We start from the raw sequence: 20293 nt of genomic DNA, 5'->3' as shown, positions 1-20293 counted from the left end.
CCTAATTCATAAATATATTCTGTCTGTCTCTTAATATGTTTTACTGAACTACCTTTCTATGAGCCAGCTTCTGACCTACTAAAGCCTCAGGAGGGGGTTTTGCTTCCTCATTTAAAAACTTAGACATTTCTTAGGCTGGGCATGGTGATTCATGCCTATCTATAATCCCAGCACTTGAGAGGTGGAAGAAGGAAGCTGCTTCAACTTTGAGACCAGCCTGGACTACATCATGAGTTCAAGGCTAGCCTGAACTATACAGCATGAACCTGTCTCAAAAAAAAGAAAGGAAGAATAAAAAAGTAGACATTTCTCAATAAAATAGCTACACAATTTGTTCCTGAATGAACACTTTCAAATTTCCATGTACCTCTCAAATTATTCTGATTTCCATTCCAATTTTTCAAGATTCCTTTGAGATCAGATTTGTTCATTAGGTTACCACCTCTCTCATCCTACTGAATATCATCTGCAAATGAGCAAACTTACTTTTATCACTCAGTTCCTTGACAAAAATACAAAATGGATAGTCTATATGGCTGCTTGCCTGTGTTTTGTTAGTTTATTCTGTCGTTTCTGGAGTGAACTCAGCAGTTCACTGCACCTCATGAAATGTCTGAAAAGAATTCAGATGAGTTTCCAGGGCTGGGTAGTCATGATAATGGCCCGCATTGTGTAGGACTCGCTATGCACCAGAATCTCCTCACAGCAACACCCGGGCAGGTAGTGTAGTGGACCCCTTTCTGCAGAGGAGGCGGTGAGATGGAGGGCATATATCTGCCTGAGCTCACACAGCCCGGAGTAGTGGGACTCAGAGCCTCACCTCAGTGTGCTTGCTTGCCTACAACAGTGTGCTTGCTTGTCAATAACTTGATATGAATTCTGGGATCTTTGTTCTATAGTGGATTCTAAAGTTTGTTTTTCATTAAATTGCCATTATTTGTTGAAACAGAGGACACTTTGCTGAGTTGCTGAGCTATTGGCAGTTTGTTGGCAAAGACAAAAGTGCGATGGCAGCAGAATACTTTGATTCATTGAAGCAGTATGAGAAGAACTGTGAAGGCGAGGAGAACATGATTTGCTTAGCTGATCTATATGAAACACTAGGGCGATTTCTCAAGGACCTAGGCCTTCTCAGTCAGGTAACCTAACAGGAAGTTAGAGACAGGGTGGGCTTTCATGTTTTCTCTGCCCTCCTTCCTCTAAGGAAGTAACACAGCTCCCTCTGGTGGTGGTCAGACCTTTCATAGCTAACAGGTGACAGCTCTTGCAGCACTCTGCTCACTTTCATCAACCTCTCACCTTTTGTCCCCAGGCTGTGGTGCCTTTGCAGAGGTCTCTAGAAATTCGAGAAACGGCTCTAGATCCAGATCACCCAAGAGTAGCCCAGTCCCTTCACCAACTGGCAAGTGTGTACGTGCAGTGGAAGAAGTTTGGCAATGCAGAACAGCTATATAAGCAGGCCTTGGAGATCTCAGAAAATGCTTACGGTGCAGACCATCTGCATACTGCTCGAGAACTTGAGGCTCTTGCAACTTTGTACCAAAAGCAAAATAAGTAAGATGGAGCTCAGTAACATTGTGATTATATGAAGGGAAATTAGTTTTTTTAATGTGCTAATGTGGTTGGGATTGTGTACTTACCCTATGCATCACGTCTTACGGTGCAGACCATCTGCATACTGCTCGAGAACTTGAGGCTCTTGCAACTTTGTACCAAAAACAAAATAAGTAAGATGGAGCTCAGTAACATTGTGATTATATGAAGGGAAATTAGTTTTTTAATGTGCTAATGTGCTTGGGATTGTGTACTTAACCTATGCATCACCTTCAGATAGTTTCTTGATCTGTGTATTCTGGAGTAGGCAGAAAAAATTAGAATTACGAGATTGTCTCTAATTGAAGATGTATGAAGGATGGAGCATGGACTTCAAGTCATACATTCTTGGGTCTGAATCTGTTCTTTTCCTGGTTGGTTGACTTTTGAGTATGCTACGAATACAGGGCCAGCAAAATCCTACCTACAAGCCAAGTCTGTTTTTGTAAATAAGATCTTATTGAAACACAATCATATTTTTTCATTTTATATATTATCTCTGGTTGCTTCTGTGCGGTAGTGGCAGAATTCTTAGTTGTGACAGAGACTGTCTTCCAGCATCTAAAATGTTAACTGTTGAGTCCTTTACAAAAAGTTTGCCAATCCCTGGTGTAATAAAGATACTTCAGGACGAGGATATAGCCCAGTAGTAGTACTTGCCTGTTAGGCAGAAGGCCCTGGGTTCAATCCCAAGTATTGTTAAAACAAAGGCTTTTTAAAAAGGTTTCCGTATCTGTCAGGCACACGATGAATAGCATCACTTTCTCTATAGAAAGTGCTTCTCTTTCTCCATCATAAGTGAAACAATGAAAATTTTTCTTTTAACTTCTACAAATGTGTCATATAAATTATGTGCAAATTGCACATTTGTATTCAACCAAAAATTAGCCTGTGTAGGAAATGTGTGTAAACCAAAATTTTGTATTTTCATTTAATTAAGTTTCACAGTAGACATTAATAATGAGTTAAATCACTTAAAACTAAATGTCAACTACCAACTACTTTAAGACTAGCTTTATTTTGCTTTGTTAGACTGTCTTATGAAGGTTTTGTTGAAACTTTTGAACTGCATAGACTTATTGTATTTAATAGCCAAGACAGGCCTTACATTATGTAAGGAGTACTTTTATTTCATTAAGGGATACTTTGTGCTTCTTTTGTTTGATTTAACATACTTTTTTTTTTTTTAAGATATGAGCAAGCTGAACATTTTAGGAAAAAATCCTTTAAAATTCGTCAGAAAGCTACAAGGAAAAAAGGCAACTTGGTAATAAGAGCTTTCTTCTGTTTTATATTTTGAACCAAGGGAAAAACATCTTTGAATATCATAAGTACATAAATCTTATGTTTAAGAGCTTTAGATTTTAAAGTGACTTCTAGAAAAGCACTGATTAACATTTTTATTTAAATGCATTTAAATATTAATATTACTAAAAGTACAACTTAGTACACTTTTGAAAAGTAGGTTGATGAAATTCATTTGAAAGTTAGACTTGGGCCAGGGATTTAGCTCAGTGGTTCTACCGCATGCCTCTCAAGCACAAGGATCAATTCCTGGTACCAAAAAACAAACAAAAGCAAGTCAGGCTTTGAAAGTTGAAATTTAAAGCTACTTTGATTCTTTTTTGTAAAGGATCAGAAAAGGCAATAAAAATTTTAATTAACATTTTATATTAGATTAAGATGTGAAGGCATTCTTCCTTTTGAGCACACACACGTGCAAACATACACTTTCTAAGTTTTGGATCATATTTAAATAGAGCCCACTTGTTTAAGATGTTGTGTGCATTTTAAGAGCCTATTAGTTATGTGTTTATCCATGCTGTTAGTAATTATCTGCATGTTAATTGTTTCCTAATTTTTTGAAGCATTTTGAGATACCAGGGTTGATAAAATAATTACAGTATGTAATTTTAATAAAATGCATTTAAATAAAATTTATTTCAGGAAAAGAGAAGTTGCCATTAGTCCCCCTCAAAATATTCTCCCTCATTTCAAACATAACTTATCCTTGCCCCTTTCTGAAGCAGTCCTGAAGTCCTCTTTTGTGGTGCCTTTACAGAATGTGGTCAGAAACACTGCTGCCAGTGCCACCTAATGGAAAGGCTGGCTCATAAAAACATTACAGTGCGCCCCTGTCTACCTTATTTGCTTAGTCTGGCAAAGGTAACATTTTGAATCAATTCAGGCTATGAAGGCAGCCATGACAGTGAAACTAAAGACACTCGTGAAAGAGGAATTGCAGAACTGCTTCAGAAAGTAGCCAAACAATGGGAAAAGTGTGTTAGAAGCAAAAGCATTTTGATGGGGTATAATAACAGTGTATCTCTTATTTAATAAGTTTAAAAAAAAAAACTTAAACATTCACCATATTTCTTGATCACACCACATACACTTTGCTAAAATGTCTCATAATCATTTTCACAGACTAGTTTTCAATGAATTTGAGAATCTAGTGCCATGAACTCAGTGTACTGTTTAAAATAATTGTCCTCTAGATGAAAGGAATAAAGATTCTTTAGAACTCCAGCAAATGGTTTCAGACAAGGCTGGCACTCAGTGACTATGTTGACACTTGTGCTTGTTCCAGTACGGATTTGCCCTTTTACGCAGACGGGCCCTGCAGTTAGAAGAGCTTACGTTGGGTAAGGACACACCTGATAATGCCCGGACCCTCAATGAACTGGGTGTTCTCTACTATCTTCAGAATAACCTAGAGTGAGTACCAAGGTGTTCATCATGAAACAAGTTTCCATTTGTGTCTTCAATATAAAACTGTCCCATATCAGGTCCGAAGCTAGATAATATTATACCTCATTTCATGTGTGATATCAGGTTATGAACATGTCCATATTTAAAGATATATTTTCTCTAATGATTCCTTTTCATGTTGCCTATGAACTAAAAAGGTATTCTACAGCTTCCCTAGTATGTTTTTTATATTTGTGAAAAGTAAATTAATATAGAGATAGTGAGATCTCACAGAAGAAACTTCAAACTAATGGAGAACAAATAAAAGAATGTAGATAGCTGCTAGTTTTATGTTTTAATTTTATTTGAATATAAAGGATTCAAAATGACTTTATACTTTGTAAAAAAGAAGTGTTTTTTTACACCTCTTTAGATTCCAGAAACATCTAACAAATTTACAATTTAGGCTGTGAGAAAAATACAACAAATATTTAGCCCGTTTCACAGAAGATTCATTAACAGTGCAAACTCTAAAGTGAAATAATAAATGCCAGAATCTTTTTTTTTCTTAGCTTAGGTGTAATCACTGTAAAGGAATCTGACAAGTATAAAAATGTTGTTGTGTAAGATATCTGTGGCTTGCTGTTAGGGAAAGTGGGTGAAGGCAGAACAGTCATCCAGACACCATGGGAAGCTAGGGGCGGGAAAAGAGGGTGAGTGAAATCAGGCCGCTCTGGATGAATCTTAGAATAAAAACATTCAGAGGGGCTGGGGATTTAGCTCAGTGGTTCTGCCACCTGCCTTGCAAGGGAGAGGTCCTGAATTTGATCCCTGATATAAAAATAAATAAATATATACAACCATCGTGTTTAAAAGAAAAAACATTCAGGTCTCTGTTTTAGGGCTCAGGACTCTGATCTGCGCTAGAGAATACACTGTTTAAGCCATTTTGGGGTTTTGTTCACAGAACAGCTGACCAGTTTTTAAAGCGTTCTCTAGAGATGAGGGAGCGCGTTCTAGGACCCGATCACCCTGACTGTGCCCAGTCTCTGAATAATCTGGCTGCTCTGTACCATGAAAAGAAGCAGTACGATAAAGCAGAGGAACTCTATGAGAGAGCTTTGGACATTCGGAGAAGAGCCTTAGCTCCGGATCACCCTTCGTTAGCTTATACAGTGAAGCATCTTGCGATCTTGTATAAGAAAATGGTAAGTAACCCTTCTCAGCCTTGCATGCTTATACTGTGTCAGTTAACCCTGAGTTACTGTCAGCAAATTAGCTTTCTGACAGATAGGCTATGATCTTTTAAACAATCATGACGATTGTTTTTAAACAAGTAGCTGAGAACATTTACAAATATTATGGAGCCCTTTTACGCTCTTGGAGGGAATATAAACAAGTAGAGCCACTATGGAAATCAATATAGAGATTCCATAAACAAACTAAAACTAGAAATTTCATTCAGCCCAGCTATTTCCTTCTATGCAACATGCAACCCATTTTTTTTTTTTTTTTTTTTGGTACTGGGGATTGAACTCAGGTCCTTGCGCTTCTAAGGCAGGCCACCGAACCTCTGAGCTAAATCCCAGGCGCATACCCATGTTTATGGCACCACAATTCATAATAGCTAAATCTTGGAAACAGCCTCTGTGTCCATAGACAAATGAATAAAATGTGGTATTTTCATGCAGTGGCATACTACTTTGCCATACATTTGAGTCATTCACATGGTTACTCTTATATAAGAAACCCAAAATATAAAGAAAGAACAAGATAAAAGATAATGGGAAGTAGGCAGGTAGATCTTTCAAAAGAGGGAAGGGGATCAGGAGATGGAAGTAGAAGAAAGGGAGGTGAAGGCAAAGGTAAGAAAAGAATTATGTGTTATGTACAGATACCAAGTCCCCACAAGGAGTGTGATAATATTATCTCAGACTGAATGAAATTAAGGATATTGATTTGGTTTTGTGAAGATACATTTTAAATGCACATCTATTCATCACCATTCTGAATTAAACTTGTTACCTTTCAGAAATTCTAAGTTCCACTTTGCTACCTTTATTTTTCTCCCCATTACTACCTTTGCTACCATAAACATAACAAATCATCTGTAAATTAAGAGTTCTGCAGCACATCTCCTTTAACATATTTACCCTTCTGAAGAAATATTTAATGATGAGGGAGCCTAAAGGGCCTTCCACATTATCAGAGGAATGTTTGTATACTTGGTATAGCTTTGCTTACAGATTCTATTAGATTCTCAGTTAAACCATTGAACTGGAAGAAAATGTTTCTAGACTTTTTCTCTCAAAACTACTTTTTAATACAAAATTTTGTGTATGAGAGAAGCTCTGTTTGATAGTGTTAATTTCTGTTAGCTTGCACTTTTGTTTTTTAGGGGAAACTTGACAAAGCTGTACCTTTGTATGAATTGGCTGTTGAAATTCGGCAGAAATCCTTTGGCCCAAAGCATCCTAGTGTAGCTACTGCCTTGGTGAACTTAGCAGTTCTTTATAGCCAAATGGTAAGTTTCCACATTTCAGCTCTTCATAAATGAATGGTTTTAAGGTATAAAACATGAATTAGTAGCACAGTAAAAATAAAGAAATTTTAAGGTTATTATTTAATGCTTCCTTTTCTAATACTTGAGAAATTATTGACATTAGATTTATAACTTCAGTTGGTGTTTCTGTTTAGTTCAGAACATAGGCTTAGTTTTTTAAATTCTGGAGTATCCTTCATCTACCTACAGAATATCTAATGTGTAGCATCTACCTGTGGTACCCATCAGGTAATAAAGAAATGGGTTCACCTGCCTGGCAGGTATGAGGCCCTGAGCTCAATTCTCAGTACCAATAAAAACAATTTAATTTAATTTAAAAAAATAAGCGGTTTGTGCTTAATGTTGGCTTAAGGCAAAATGAATATTAGTCAGATCTAAAACTTAAGATTTTGACTTTCTGTTATACTACTTCTCCCATTATGATTGTTTGTAAATTATCCTATTCCCCTCCTCTACAAGAGAATAGTAATATTTTTAAAGTGTTTACAAAAGTGGGAAGGGTAGAGGAAAGGAAATAAGGAAAAAACAAATATAAGAAAAGGAAAAAATGGAAACAAAGTCTTTGGAAATAGGGGAGGGGGAGGAGCTGAAGGGAGGGCAGGGTTATAGGGAAAAAATGAGAACCAAGACCTGTCATGTAGAGGTACAAGATCCCAATGATGAATCTGTACTGTATACTTAAAAAGTACCAATAAACTCAATGAGGGGGAAAAAAATAAAGTGTTTATGAAAATAGATCATCTTAAGTAGAATGCACTGAGTAATTTAGAAACCCAGTTTGTTTAAGGGGACACTTTTACTTTTTTTTCATAAGAAAAAGCACATTGAAGCCTTGCCATTGTATGAAAGAGCATTAAAGATTTATGAAGATAGCCTGGGTCAGATGCATCCTCGAGTTGGAGAAACATTAAAAAATTTAGCTGTGCTTAGGTAAGAATTCTCACTTTCTTCATACAACCCAACACTTAGAGTAGCAGTGATTCATTACAGAGAAGTACAAAATATTTTTTTGCTGAATATCTCTTCTTGGAAGGGAGAAAGGTGGCTTTTTGCTGGTCTGCTTCAAGAGCTATGTTGCGTTTTGCTTGTTTCTTTGTGTTTATCTCAGGGTGCAGATAATAACTTCGTTAACAGCTTCACTGCATCCATTACAACATGGTCTTAATGGTGTACATATGAGACATAGAAGTGTTCCACAGTGCAGACAGAAAGGAGAGCCTTCAGGTCTCTTGTTCATGGATCTGCCTGAGTGAATATAGTGGGAAAAGGAGCAACTATTCACAGCTTGTTTTTCTGTGTCCCATAAAGTCATTTAAAATTAAGAGCTTAAAATTTCTCATGTTTTCCTCTCAAAGCTATGAAGAAGGGGATTTTGAAAAAGCTGCTGAACTGTACAAAAGGGCAATGGAAATAAAAGAAGCAGAAGCATCACTCTTGGGTGGGAAAGCTCTTTCGAGACATTCATCAAGTGGAGACACTACTAGCCTAAAAACGACTCATTCTCCTAATGTTTTCCTTCCTCAAGGACAAAGGTAACAGCAGCAACAGTTCTTCACAAATGTACCTTAGGATAAAGTAATTAAACGTTTGGAGCATTAGAATTAAAAACTTAAAATATTTTTTAAAAAATTTATTTTTACTGAGTGTTCCATAACTGGCACTTGTGTGAAGTTGCATTGAACCGAGTTGAACTTTGAGTTGTGATTGTGTCACTTGTACAGTCAGTGGGTATAGACACATTTGCACTCTAAAATGACATAAACGGATCATGAGGAGTGTGCGAATCTGGTTTGTCTGAGCTGGCATAGCAGTCGAGAGCAGGAGCTCCCTGGTTCTTTTCTCTCAAGTGTAACTTCAGCGTTGGCAAGTTCATTCCTTGTTTTTTTCTCATCAGTGGTCTGGCCTAGTTTTCCGTCTCAAAGGAAAGTTAGAAGAATTAAATGGATAATGCTCATGAAAGGTTTGAATTGTCAGCAGTGAAACAAACTAGCCACAAGAATTTCTGATTGCTACATTATTTTCTTACTCTTTTTATGCTACTTTTTCCTCAGCAGATTGGGCCCAGGTCCTTGTTACCTGTGCTCTCTTCATTGTCTCTTATTTATTACCATTATGATACCTGCATAATGTCTAACGTCTTATGGGCAGTAATACAGCAAGCTCTTCAGCATTCTTCCACCTTTCCCAAAAATGTACATGGTTGGGGTTGGCTGTGTAGCTTGGCAAAATGCTTGTCTGGTGTCCACAGGTTCTGGGTTAGATCTTTAGCGGACATGCATGCACACACACAAAGATGGGACATTATCTGCTTTCTTAAAACTCTCTTCATTTACCTCAAATTCAAATTAGTCTACCATTTTTATACTGAAAGTTAGGTATTTTTATAGTTTTTATAAATATTGTTGCATTTGGATATTGTTTTTATACCATTTATATATTTATAGACAGTAAATTTTTCATTAATTTTTGTAAGATTCTAATATGAACTGTTAAAGTATATTTTTCTGTTTTGAAATAAAAGTGCAATTTCGGGTTCTTTTTACATGAGGGTGACATTTTGCATAATTAAAGAAATACATTGAACTTTTTTTAAAAAAAGACTTGGAATGCTGTCAACACTGAGTAGTTTGCTCAAAGTGAGAAACTTCCATGCCACAGTAGGATGCTGATTCCTGTCCTCTGAGGCCCTGCTCTCACAATTTGTCCATGAAACCAGTGTCTCCATTTGGGATCGCCTTAAATATTCATGCTCTGAGAACTGCTGAGCAGGATCTGCATTTAACTGGATTCATCTGCACATATGTTTGAGGAGCATTGGTAAAACTCTAAGGCACTGTGGTGGTAATTTAAAAGCAAGTAAGATCTTATAAAATGATCATCCTTCTTTGCCCTTTTGGGGTAGATTAAGATGGGGAGAAAGACAAAATAAGACCAGAACATATCTCTCTGGATTTGATAGCTATGCAGGTACAGATAACTGAGTTCACAAATATACCAGACACTGCTTTGAGATTAAAGCTGTTAGATTAAAATCTGATTATTTGGTGGTATAATTTAATGTATTGTAAGTATTATATTACATTTACTACCATTAAAAACCTGCTTTAGGAAATAATCTGAGACTAGTACTCTGAAAGAACCTGGAAAAGAGTTTAAGACTAATATATACTTGGCCTGGCGTGGTGGGGCATTTTTGTAATCCCAGCAGTCTGGGAGGCTGAACTACCAACATGTATTTTCATGAGAATGCCTGCTAATAAAGATAAAAAGTAGCTGTAACAGGTATCTCCAGGTGTGTACATACAGTCACGGTTCTCAAATAGGTATACTGTGTTCATTAACGTCCATCTTCAAGACAAAATGTTAACTTGTGGAAAATCAAATTGAATTGATTTTACTGGTTACAGTTAATCTTCAATACCTTACAGAAAGGAAAATATGAAAAAGAAAAATGATTTGGGGGAAGTAAACCCTTGCTTAATATTCGCAAATAGCACATTTTCATGTTGGTCAGTGTGACTATGGGTATTCAGGGAGTACTTTTATGAGAAGAGATCTATAAAAAATTTTTCTACATAGAAAATTTTAGCAGAGCCATAAGTTAACTTCTCAATAATAAGGGAATTAAAATGGAATGATTTATTGTTTAGAGTCTCTGTGCTAAGGCAGTATAGGGTCTGCTTTTTCATCTTTCCTAGTAGAATCAATAGTATTTATAAATTTGGCCAAACTCCACAGGTTTATTTAGCAATGCACAATTCATTGATCAGTGTCTCATAATCAGCTGAGTACTTATACAAGTTTTTCTGATATGAAGACAGTCAACAGAACACTCAGGGTTGTGACAATACCTGTTTCCAGATTTCTGTCTGGTAAAATAATCCTGGTTTTAAATGAAACATGTTAGAAAGTGAGATTAAATTATGTAAAATTGGATGCAGTGTATGTAAGATACAAGCAGGGATGCAATGCCAGTTTAGAGGAAATAAAATGTCTCGCAGATTGACGGGTCTTTGTACTGGATTAAACCAGAAAACTTAATTGTAAATAAAACTTTATCAAATTAAGGCATCAGTTTCCAAAGGAGAATTATCAACTCAACAGCAATCCTCCTGCCTCAGCCTCCTGAGTACTGTGATTGCAGGCATGTGCCACTATACCTGGCTTGCATTCATTTTCAAAATTCAATACATTTCTAGTAACTAGAAAATGATATTCTATAATTCAATTATATATATATACATATGTAAACTCAGGGCCTATGGCAGGCTAGGCAAGTGCTATAACCCTGAGCTATATCCCTAAGCTTATTTTTAAGACAGGGATGTGTAACAATGTCTAGGCTGGCCTCAAACTTGTGATTCTCCTGCTGCAACTTCCTGAGTTGCTGAGATTACAGGCATGTGACTTTGTGCCTGGTTAAATACATCATATTTAAAAAAATGGTAACAGACTTAATAAGGCAAATTGGGGAAACCACACCTTTCACAATAACATCCAAAAAAACCAAAATACCTAGGAATCAATCTAACAAAGGAAGTAAAAAACGCCTGTATTGAAAAACTATAGTACTCTGAAAATAAAAAAGATCAAAGAGGATATCAGAAAATAGATATCCCTTGTTCTTGGGTAGGAAGAACCAAGTGAAAAATGGCCATACTTCCAAAATTGTTATACAGATATAATGCAGTCCCAATCAAAATTCCAACAGCATATATCACAGAATTAGAGAAAACAATCCTAAAATTAATTTGGAACTAGAAGAGACCTAGAATAACAGGCAATTCTAGGCAATGAAAATAAGGTGGGGGCATCACAATCCCTGCCTTGAAATTATGCTGTGATTAAAAAACAAAACACAAAAACAGCATGGTACTAGCAAAAAAACAGACTCAAGGAACAGATTAGAAGATGCATAAACAACTCCAGATATACTCAGCCACCTTATCTTTGACAAAGGGTCAAACACCTTCACTGGAAGAAAGATACAGCCTCTAATAAATTATGCTGGGAAAACTGGGTTTTCACTTGCTGAAGATTAAAACTAGACCCGTATCTTTTGCCATGCACTAAACTAAAATCAAAATGGATCAGAGATCTAAACATTAAAACAGAAACACTAAATCTACTGGAAGATAGGCTATGTACAACTGTTGACATTGGTGTAGGCAAAGATTTTATGAACAAAACCCCAACTGCACAGGAGCTATCACAAAGAATCAACAACTGGGATCTCCTCTTATTAAAAAGCTTTTGCACAGCAAGAGAAACCACCAACAGAGTGAAGAGAAAACCTGCAGTGTGGGAAAAAAATCCTCAGATTACTACATAGAATATATAAAGAGCTAAAAAAAAAAGAGACCTCCCCCCAAATTTAAAGACCCAGTCCAAAAATGGGCATCTAAAATGAATACACACTTCTCAGATGAAGTAGTAGAAATGGCAAATAAATATATGAAAAAATGTTCAACATCACTGGTCATTTGAGAGATGCAAATTAAAACAATGCTAAGATTCCATCTTCAGAAGGAATGGCTGTTATTAAGAAATCAACCAATAACAAATGTTATTGGGGTTGTGGGAAAAAGAAACACTTCACTGTTGGTGCGAGTGTAGACTAGTGTAACCATTGTGGGAATCAGTGTGGAGATACCTCAAAAGACTAGGATTAGAGGTCCCATCTAACCCAGCTATTCCCCTTCTTGGTATCTTCTCAAAAGAATTAAAGGCATCATACCACAGCAATGTATGTATACCCATGTTTAGAGTGGCAGTTTGTAACAGCTAACTCTTGGAAACAGCCCAAATGCTCATCAACTGATGAATGGATAAAGATGTGTTTTGTGTTTTTTTTTTTTTTTTTTTTTTTTTTTTTTTTTTTTTGCTTTTGATACAATGGAGTACTACTCAGCTACAAAGATAAGCTGGAGACATTTCTAGGTAAATGGATACACCTTGAGACCATACCCTTTAAGCGAAATAAATTGGACGCACATATAAATATCACATTTTCTGGTGTGAGAAAATGAAGTGCAAATTGAGGACCAAAATGTATAATAGGTATTGTGAAATAGGAAGAAAATGTTCAAATGGGTTGGAGGGGGTGGAAACAAAGCTTTCGTAAATGAGGGGAAGAGGGTTGAAGGGAGGATAGGGATTTAAAGGCTAGAAATATTCTCCCATTTCCTAGTTTCACTGTAAACAAATATGACATAATCCTAGAATCTCAAAAGTAATACACTGAACATATTTCTAAAATAAGTTTTTAGAATGTTTACAGATGGGGAATGTAATTTTTTTTACATTTTTCATTTATAGATATAATTTAGACATATTGTCAAAATCAAAATCAAAATCATTAAAATAGATTAGCATAGAACAGTCTACTGGTAATGTTATACTTGCATGTTATTTACTGGTCTCCAAACCCATTGGGAGTTTACTTCAACCAATGCTCTGCAAGCCTTCATCATTTGTATGCAACTACAGAGGAAATCTGTTTCTATCAGTTTATAGTTTAGTGGTCACAATCAAGAAATGACTTTTTCACAGAGTAAGTACATATCAGTTATTACAGAGCAATTTAAAATCTTTTAAATCCACTATCCAGGACAAACTGTGCCAGTATCTCAGTGTCTTTCCAATAAAATTTAAGTGAAGTATTCAGGAGTAGCTTTTATGATAGGCAAAATCTAGATGATCATTGTCTACACTTTTTCCTTGTTCTCCAATAAAATAGTGACTCCAGATATATATGTTGCAAATGCAGTGATTCTTTTCCTAGGAAAGCAGAATAAAACATAATTTGTACTACTCCTGAAATTACCTTCATCTGTCTCCCCATGAAGACAGCTTCCTTTTATTTGCCTTTTATTTTATGCCCGTAACAGATTTCTGCAGTGACATTTCAGCGTGTATTTCACTTGAATTTGAGGGGGTGTTTTTATTTTATATGTAACTATATTAGTCATTGTTGGTCAAATTAGTAGTAGGCAGTTTGTTTATAAGGAGCAATTCCAAGCAATGAGTAAATGCTTGCTAGCTCTAATCAGTACTTGTACTTCTTGTCTCTCTCCCTATTTTTTGTACTACTTTATCTTCCATGTCCTCAGGCAACAAAGCATGAGATTACTGGAAAGAAAATGAATAGAGGATCAGATTTGCCCCCCACCAAAGGCCATTCATTCATTGATTTACTGTGGTACTGGGCATTTAACTCTGACTACATCCCCACGCTTTTAATTTTAATTTAATTTTTAAAAATTTTGAGACAGGGTCTAAGTCACTAGGTTGCCCAGCCTGAATTAGAACTTCTAAACTCCTGCCTCAGCCTGCTGGCTGGCTAGGAAAATAGGCATGTGCCACCACCTGGGCTTCAATGGCTATGTTTTCATTAAGATTTGTAACTGCCTTCAAGTCTTGAGGTCATGTGTTTTAGGAGAGTATAGTTGTAGGACAGGCAGAATGAACAACACCCACAGTATTTTCATAAAGAACAGTATAACAATTCAATCAAATGGTATACATCAAGTAATGTTGCCCTAAATTGTATTAGTTTTGAACTTTTAAAAGTTTAGTAATGGGATTGAACACAATAAAATAAAATATATGCCAGTCCATTATCTACATATTCTTCATCTTGGCCATGAGGTCTTCTAAGCTTTCACCAGAATCTTCCACTGTAACTTGAGATACAGAATCTTCTTGCTGTCAACATATGAGTGAAACACAATGAAAAACAGCATATAAAATTATGCTTATAAATCAGTAAACTTTAACCATTCTCAATAAATATATAAAGCAAATTATCTAGTAAATATGCCTTGTAGTTTTTAGGAGACCCAAAGTCCTTGATTTTCCCACCAGCATTTGATTTATCAGGCAGTGAGTGTAATATTCTTGACATCTCTGCTGAAGGGTTTTTAATTCCATAAAACTACATACAGGGTACTTTGTGACACTTTGATATATATACACATTGTATAATTTTCACATCAGAGTGGGCACATCTGTTTCCTGAACAGTTATCATTTCTTTGGTGAAAACGTTCAAAAATCTTTTAGCTTTTTGTAGTAGAGCACACAGTACATTAGTATTACCTATAGTCACCCTACTGTGAAATAGAACACCCAACCCAAACTCATTTCTCCTATCCATCTCTAACTTAGTAGCTGTTGACCAACCTTTCCCTGTTCCTTCTTCCACTTACTCTCCCCAGTTCTGGTAACCATCAAGTCTTGTAGATTCTACAAACAAGTAAGGTACTTTGAGCGAGGTACTTTGTGTGCCTGGCTGGTTTCACTTAACATGATAACCTTCATTTCCATCTGTGTTGTTACAAATGATAGGATTTCATCCTTTTATGGCTAAATACTATTCCATGGTGTATATATGCCACATATTATTTATCCAACTTAACCAAAAGACAAGTTAGATGGATTCCCTTTCTTGGCTATTGTGAATAGTGCTGTACTAAACCTGGGAATGCAGATGTCTCTTCAGCATACTGATTTCACTTCCTTGGAATATATACCCTGTAGTGGGACTTCAGAGCCATATATATGGTAATTATGTGAGAAACTTCAATACTATTTGCATAATAGCTGTACTAATTTACGTTTCCACCAGTAGAATGTAGAGTTTCCTTTCTTGCACATCCTTACCAGGACTTGATAATCTTTAATCTTTTGTCTTTTTCATGACAGCCATTCTAACTGAAGTGAGATGATACTGCACTTGATTTTGATTTGCATTTCCCTGATAAGAAATGTTGAACATTTTTTTAATATACCTGTTTTCCATTTGTATGTCTCTCTCTAGAAGGCCCTGCAGATTGTTTACTAAAATGGTGTTGTAGACAAAACTATACACAAAAACAGTATTTTTATTTAACCAAGAACTATTGATCCATTAATGAGTAAACAAAAGCATTTTACTTCTGTGTTTTCAAAGAATTTAAAATGAGCTGTATGTACCCCGTATGAACACTGAATACCTCTCATATCTTAATGTACAGTGTACGGTATCTGAAACAGAAAACACTGCCCTGGCATTACAAAATAGAATGAGAAGATAAATATACATTTTCTCTACCTGATATTTACTTATGAGTAATTACATTTTAGAAATACCTTTTTTGGAATTGTATATGCCACTCTAATTCCTTCCGGTAATTCAGGAACTGGACCTGAAGAATTTTTCAGTTCTTCTTCTGAAACCTCAGATACCAGCTCAATACCTGTAGAATTAAATTTGAAACTTCATAAGCAATAATTATTCAAAATTTGCAAAATCTTACATTTCCTACCACAAAAGATTTTTTAATGCAACTACTACAATTTAGAAGAGAATTCCTACCCCATTCATTATCCTCATGTATTATCTTGTCCTCCTCTTGAACAGCCTCCTGTTTCGGCAGTGACACCACCTTTTTCTGTGGAAATCAAACAGTATCAAAGTATTTTCACTTTCTTATTTCTCTGAAGTATTAATTCAGAGAATTTGTAACTTACCAAAAGCAACAATTTTCATTTTTAATATGAATAAGTCAAAAGAATAACAAATCCTGAATTCATTTGTATTTCAAATGTTTCTTTTTTAAAAAATTTATTGTCCGATGTAATATGATCCCTCATGGGACTCTCTTCCTGGTTCTCAAGGTTTTTGAGGAGGGGAATCAGGCTCCCCAGAAGCAAGGTAAGTGCCCAGGGCTGGGAAATCCAGGGAGAAAGAGCAGCAGAGCCCATAGTTTATAAACTACAAAAACAGCATGGGGTATTTTCCAAGGGGACTCTTTCCACACAGCAGGAAACAGCTGGAGAGAGATTCAAGCTCAAACACCCACTATATCACCAGAGTGCTTTTTCAGGTTCCACTGGAGAAGGGGTTGATTACTTAAATCTCAAACTCAGAACAACTAAAAATCATCTTCACTTCAGGGCTCCTAATATTATCCTACCACAGTGACTTGGTGAGGGTGAGAGAGAGCCATGGGGACAGCTGTAGACAGGCAGCAGGCTAGAAAGAGAAATTTAAACTTGGGCCAGGAAGGACAAAGACCCCACCCAGAGTGATGAGAAGCCAGGCCCAGCTTGGGTTGTGCTCAAAAATAGCTGGGTCTGAAAGTGCTTGGTGGCATTAAGTACTTGAACCCTGGCCCTGCTGCCTACATCCAGCACAGATCTGAGGTCTGATTGCCTTCCCTATCCATCAACATGAGCAAGGACCTATTTTGGCATGGACAGTTGCCACATTTGAGGGGCCTCTGGAATGGTGGGGGGGCACAACTCATAAACCCACAGGCTGAAAGGTTAAAAGGCCAATTGAAATCAGACTTGCTCAACTCCAAAACTGCAAATACTACAAGGAAGAGTACACATTAATAAAATGCTAGCTGAGGAAAACAAAATTTTACAAAACATGAACGACCAGATTAGCAATGAACTACAGTCCATGAAAAAAGGTTCCAAATGGAAATCCTGGAGATTAAAAATTATACTGAAAGTATGCATAGCAAAAGTGAGCAATGTGAGGACAGAATATCAGAATGAGGGATGCTTTCAAAAACCAGTTATTCAGAGATACCTTAAAAATAAAACATGAAAATTGAATTCAATACCTGTTAGATGATACAAACACTGGTCTAGATTAACTGGAATAAATGAGTATCACAACATGGCACAAAAGGCGTAAGAAACCTGTTTACAGAAATAATAGCAGAAAACTTTCCAAATATTGGAAAAGAAACAGATGAGTGAGGCATATAGAACCCAAACAACCATGATCAGAGGCATATAGAGCCCAAATAGCCTAGAGAACCTCTCCACAATACATCATAATGAAAATACCGTAAGTCTAACAAAAGATAGAATCTTAAAAGCTGATAGAGAAAACAAATAACTTATAAATGTAACCCATTAGACTTAAACTGTAGACTTTGCAACAGAAGCCTTAAAGGCCAGGAAAACACAGAGTGAAGCGTTTCAAGTCCTGAAAAGGTATAACAACTTCCAATCCAGACTTTTAAATTGTGAAAAGCTGATCTTGGCGTGGTGGCCCACGTCTGTAATCCCAGCACTTGGAAAGCTGAGGCTGGAGGGTTGCCGTGAGTTCGAGACCAGCCTTAGCTACATAGTGAGTACCAGGTCAGTCTCAACTACATAGTGAGACCCTGTCTCAAAAAAACAAACAAAAAATAATGAAATAAATAAAAAATAAATTGTGAAAAGTTATCTTTCAAAATTGATGGAGAAATAAGGTACTTCCATGGCAAAGAGCACCCCAAAAACTCCATGCCCACCAAACAACTACCTCAAAATATTCTCAAGGACATCCTAGATGAAACAAGCCAATAATACCAAAAAAATCTAGTAGAATGAATATACCAGGCAGAGTGAGCAGTTAGGCAGAAGGGGGCAGGGAAGAAATAAGCAACAGGAAAATAATACAATGACAGGAATAAGTAAAAACTTTTCAGTAATAACTAACTCTCAGTGTGAATGGTGTCAATTCCCTAATCAAAAGACACAGATCACAACTGGTTCTCCTTCTCCCTCCCTCACTGCTTTGACCTACAACTGTTTTGGGTTACAAGTGGAATGAATTATTCTCATATTCAAGGTTACTGTATAAGAAACACATATAATCCAAAAAGAACTACATAGATTAAAAATTAAAGGATGGAAAACAATATTCCATGCAACAGGAGCCTGGACAAAAGCAGAAGTATGGGCAGACAAAGTGGATTTCAAGTTAAATTGATTAGAAAAGGCAAAGGTCACTCATTGGTTAAAGGAACAATTCAACAGAAAGAGATAACAACTCTAAATATATACACCAAACACTAGTGCACCAACCTTCATAAAACAAACACTACTGGACTTAAAAGATCAGATAAATACCAAGACAATCACTATGATGAGGGCCCTCAATCCACTGTCACAAATAGATCAACTAGACAAAAAATCAACAAAGAATAATAAGAGTTGAACTAAACCATCAAACAAATGGACTTGAAGTGTTCCACCCAACCACAGAATACACATTCTTCTCAGCAACATATATGATTTTCTCAAAAATTGATCACATGCTAGTCCATAAAGCATACTTACATAATTGCAAAAAACTGAAATTATATCATGCATATTATCAAATCATAGTGCAATCAAACTAGAAATCAATGCCAAACCACAGAAATTATGCAAACACATAGTCATTAAACAATTACAACAATTAGCTCTTGAGTAATCAATGAGTCAAAAAAGAAATTAAGGAAGAAATTAGTTCCTAGAATCAAATTATAATGTCAGTACAATATACTGGAACTTATGACATACAATCATAGCAATCCTAGGAGGGAAATTTATGCCTGTGAATGCCAACATCAGAAAAACAGCAAGCCCAAATAACCCAATTATATACTTCAAGATCCTAGAAAAACAAGAATAATCTAAACCCAGCTAGTTTACAAAAGGGAATTATAAAGATCAGAACAGAAATTAATGAAATAGAGTGAAACTGAGACTAGAAAATAATCCAAAGAACTAATAAATCAGAGTTGAAGAAGAGTTTATTCTTTGAAAGAATAAACAAGATAAATCCCTAGTCAACCTTACCCCCCCAACAAAAAGAAATTTAAAAAGGCAAAATTATGACAAACTCTGCCAAAATCCAAAAGATTAGAAGTATTTTAAGAGCCTGTACTTTAATAAAATGGAAAATTCAGACAAAACTGATAGATTTCTAGATATACAGGAACTACCAAAGCTGAACTAAGTAGACATGAAAACCCTGAACTATCCAGCATTAGGCAATGAGACTGAAGAAGTAACAATAATAAAAAAAACCCTATCAACTAAGAAAAGCCCAGTCCCTAATAGATTCACATCTGAATTTTGCAAGAGCTGTGGGGAAGATCTAACACCAATACTCTTCAAGCACTTTAATGAAATCAAAAGGGAAGGAGTATTCTCAAAGTCATTCTTGGAAGCTAGCATTACCTTGATTCAAAAACCAGAAAAAGATCCAACCAAAAAAGAAAATTACAGGCTCATCTCTTTAGTGAACAATGACACAAAAATTCTCAACAAGATACAGTACTGTCAAACAGGATGCAACCAATCATAAAAAATATCACATCATGACCAAGTAGGATTCTTCTAGGGATGTAGGCATGGCTCAACATACATAAATCAATAAATGTAATACATTCCATAAACAGAGGCAAGGGCAATAATCACATGGTCATCTAAATTGATCCAGAAAAGGCCTTTCATAAAATCCACTATCCTTTCATAATAAAAAACTCTGAAGGAAACAGATATAAAAGGACTTTATTCCAACCTGATAAAGCCTTTTATGACAAACCAATAGCCAACATCATATTAAATAAAGAAACGCTAGGGCTTTCCCTCTAAAATCAAGAATAAAGACAAGATGCCCACTATC

General features: G+C 36.0%; 2 protein-coding genes across 4 annotated transcripts in view; one reads left to right on the top strand and one right to left on the bottom strand.

The window, feature by feature from the left end:
- Nucleotides 1-9281, top strand: part of Nphp3 (nephrocystin 3) — a 35306-nt gene extending 26025 nt beyond the window's left edge. The window contains exons 22-29 of the mRNA XM_010625600.1: nt 950-1139; nt 1313-1554; nt 2785-2860; nt 4184-4311; nt 5252-5492; nt 6683-6808; nt 7662-7777; nt 8203-9281. Coding sequence (XP_010623902.1) covers nt 950-1139; nt 1313-1554; nt 2785-2860; nt 4184-4311; nt 5252-5492; nt 6683-6808; nt 7662-7777; nt 8203-8383 — 1300 coding nt within the window. The 3' untranslated portion in view covers nt 8384-9281. The remainder of the gene's footprint in view (nt 1-949; nt 1140-1312; nt 1555-2784; nt 2861-4183; nt 4312-5251; nt 5493-6682; nt 6809-7661; nt 7778-8202) is intronic.
- A 4863-nt stretch (nt 9282-14144) lies between these two features.
- Nucleotides 14145-20293, bottom strand: part of Uba5 (ubiquitin like modifier activating enzyme 5) — a 28356-nt gene continuing 22207 nt past the window's right edge. For 2 of the 3 annotated variants that reach the window (XM_010625461.3, XM_010625462.3), the window contains 3 exons: nt 16205-16280; nt 15979-16085; nt 14145-14554 (listed from right to left, as the gene is read on the bottom strand). In XM_010625461.3, the coding sequence (XP_010623763.1) occupies nt 14471-14554; nt 15979-16085; nt 16205-16280 (267 nt within the window). In that variant the 3' untranslated portion in view covers nt 14145-14470. Of the gene's footprint in view, nt 14557-15978; nt 16086-16204; nt 16281-20293 lie in introns of all 3 variants that reach the window. The other variant, XM_010625460.2, reaches the window with a different exon arrangement.

This window comes from Fukomys damarensis, unplaced genomic scaffold, assembly GCF_012274545.1.
Source record: "Fukomys damarensis isolate Sample0158 unplaced genomic scaffold, DMR_v1.0_HiC HiC_scaffold_37, whole genome shotgun sequence".
NCBI classification, from domain to species: domain Eukaryota; kingdom Metazoa; phylum Chordata; class Mammalia; order Rodentia; family Bathyergidae; genus Fukomys; species Fukomys damarensis.
The sequence above is the reverse complement of the archived record's forward strand: the minus strand, read 5'-3'. Positions and strand labels throughout refer to the sequence as shown.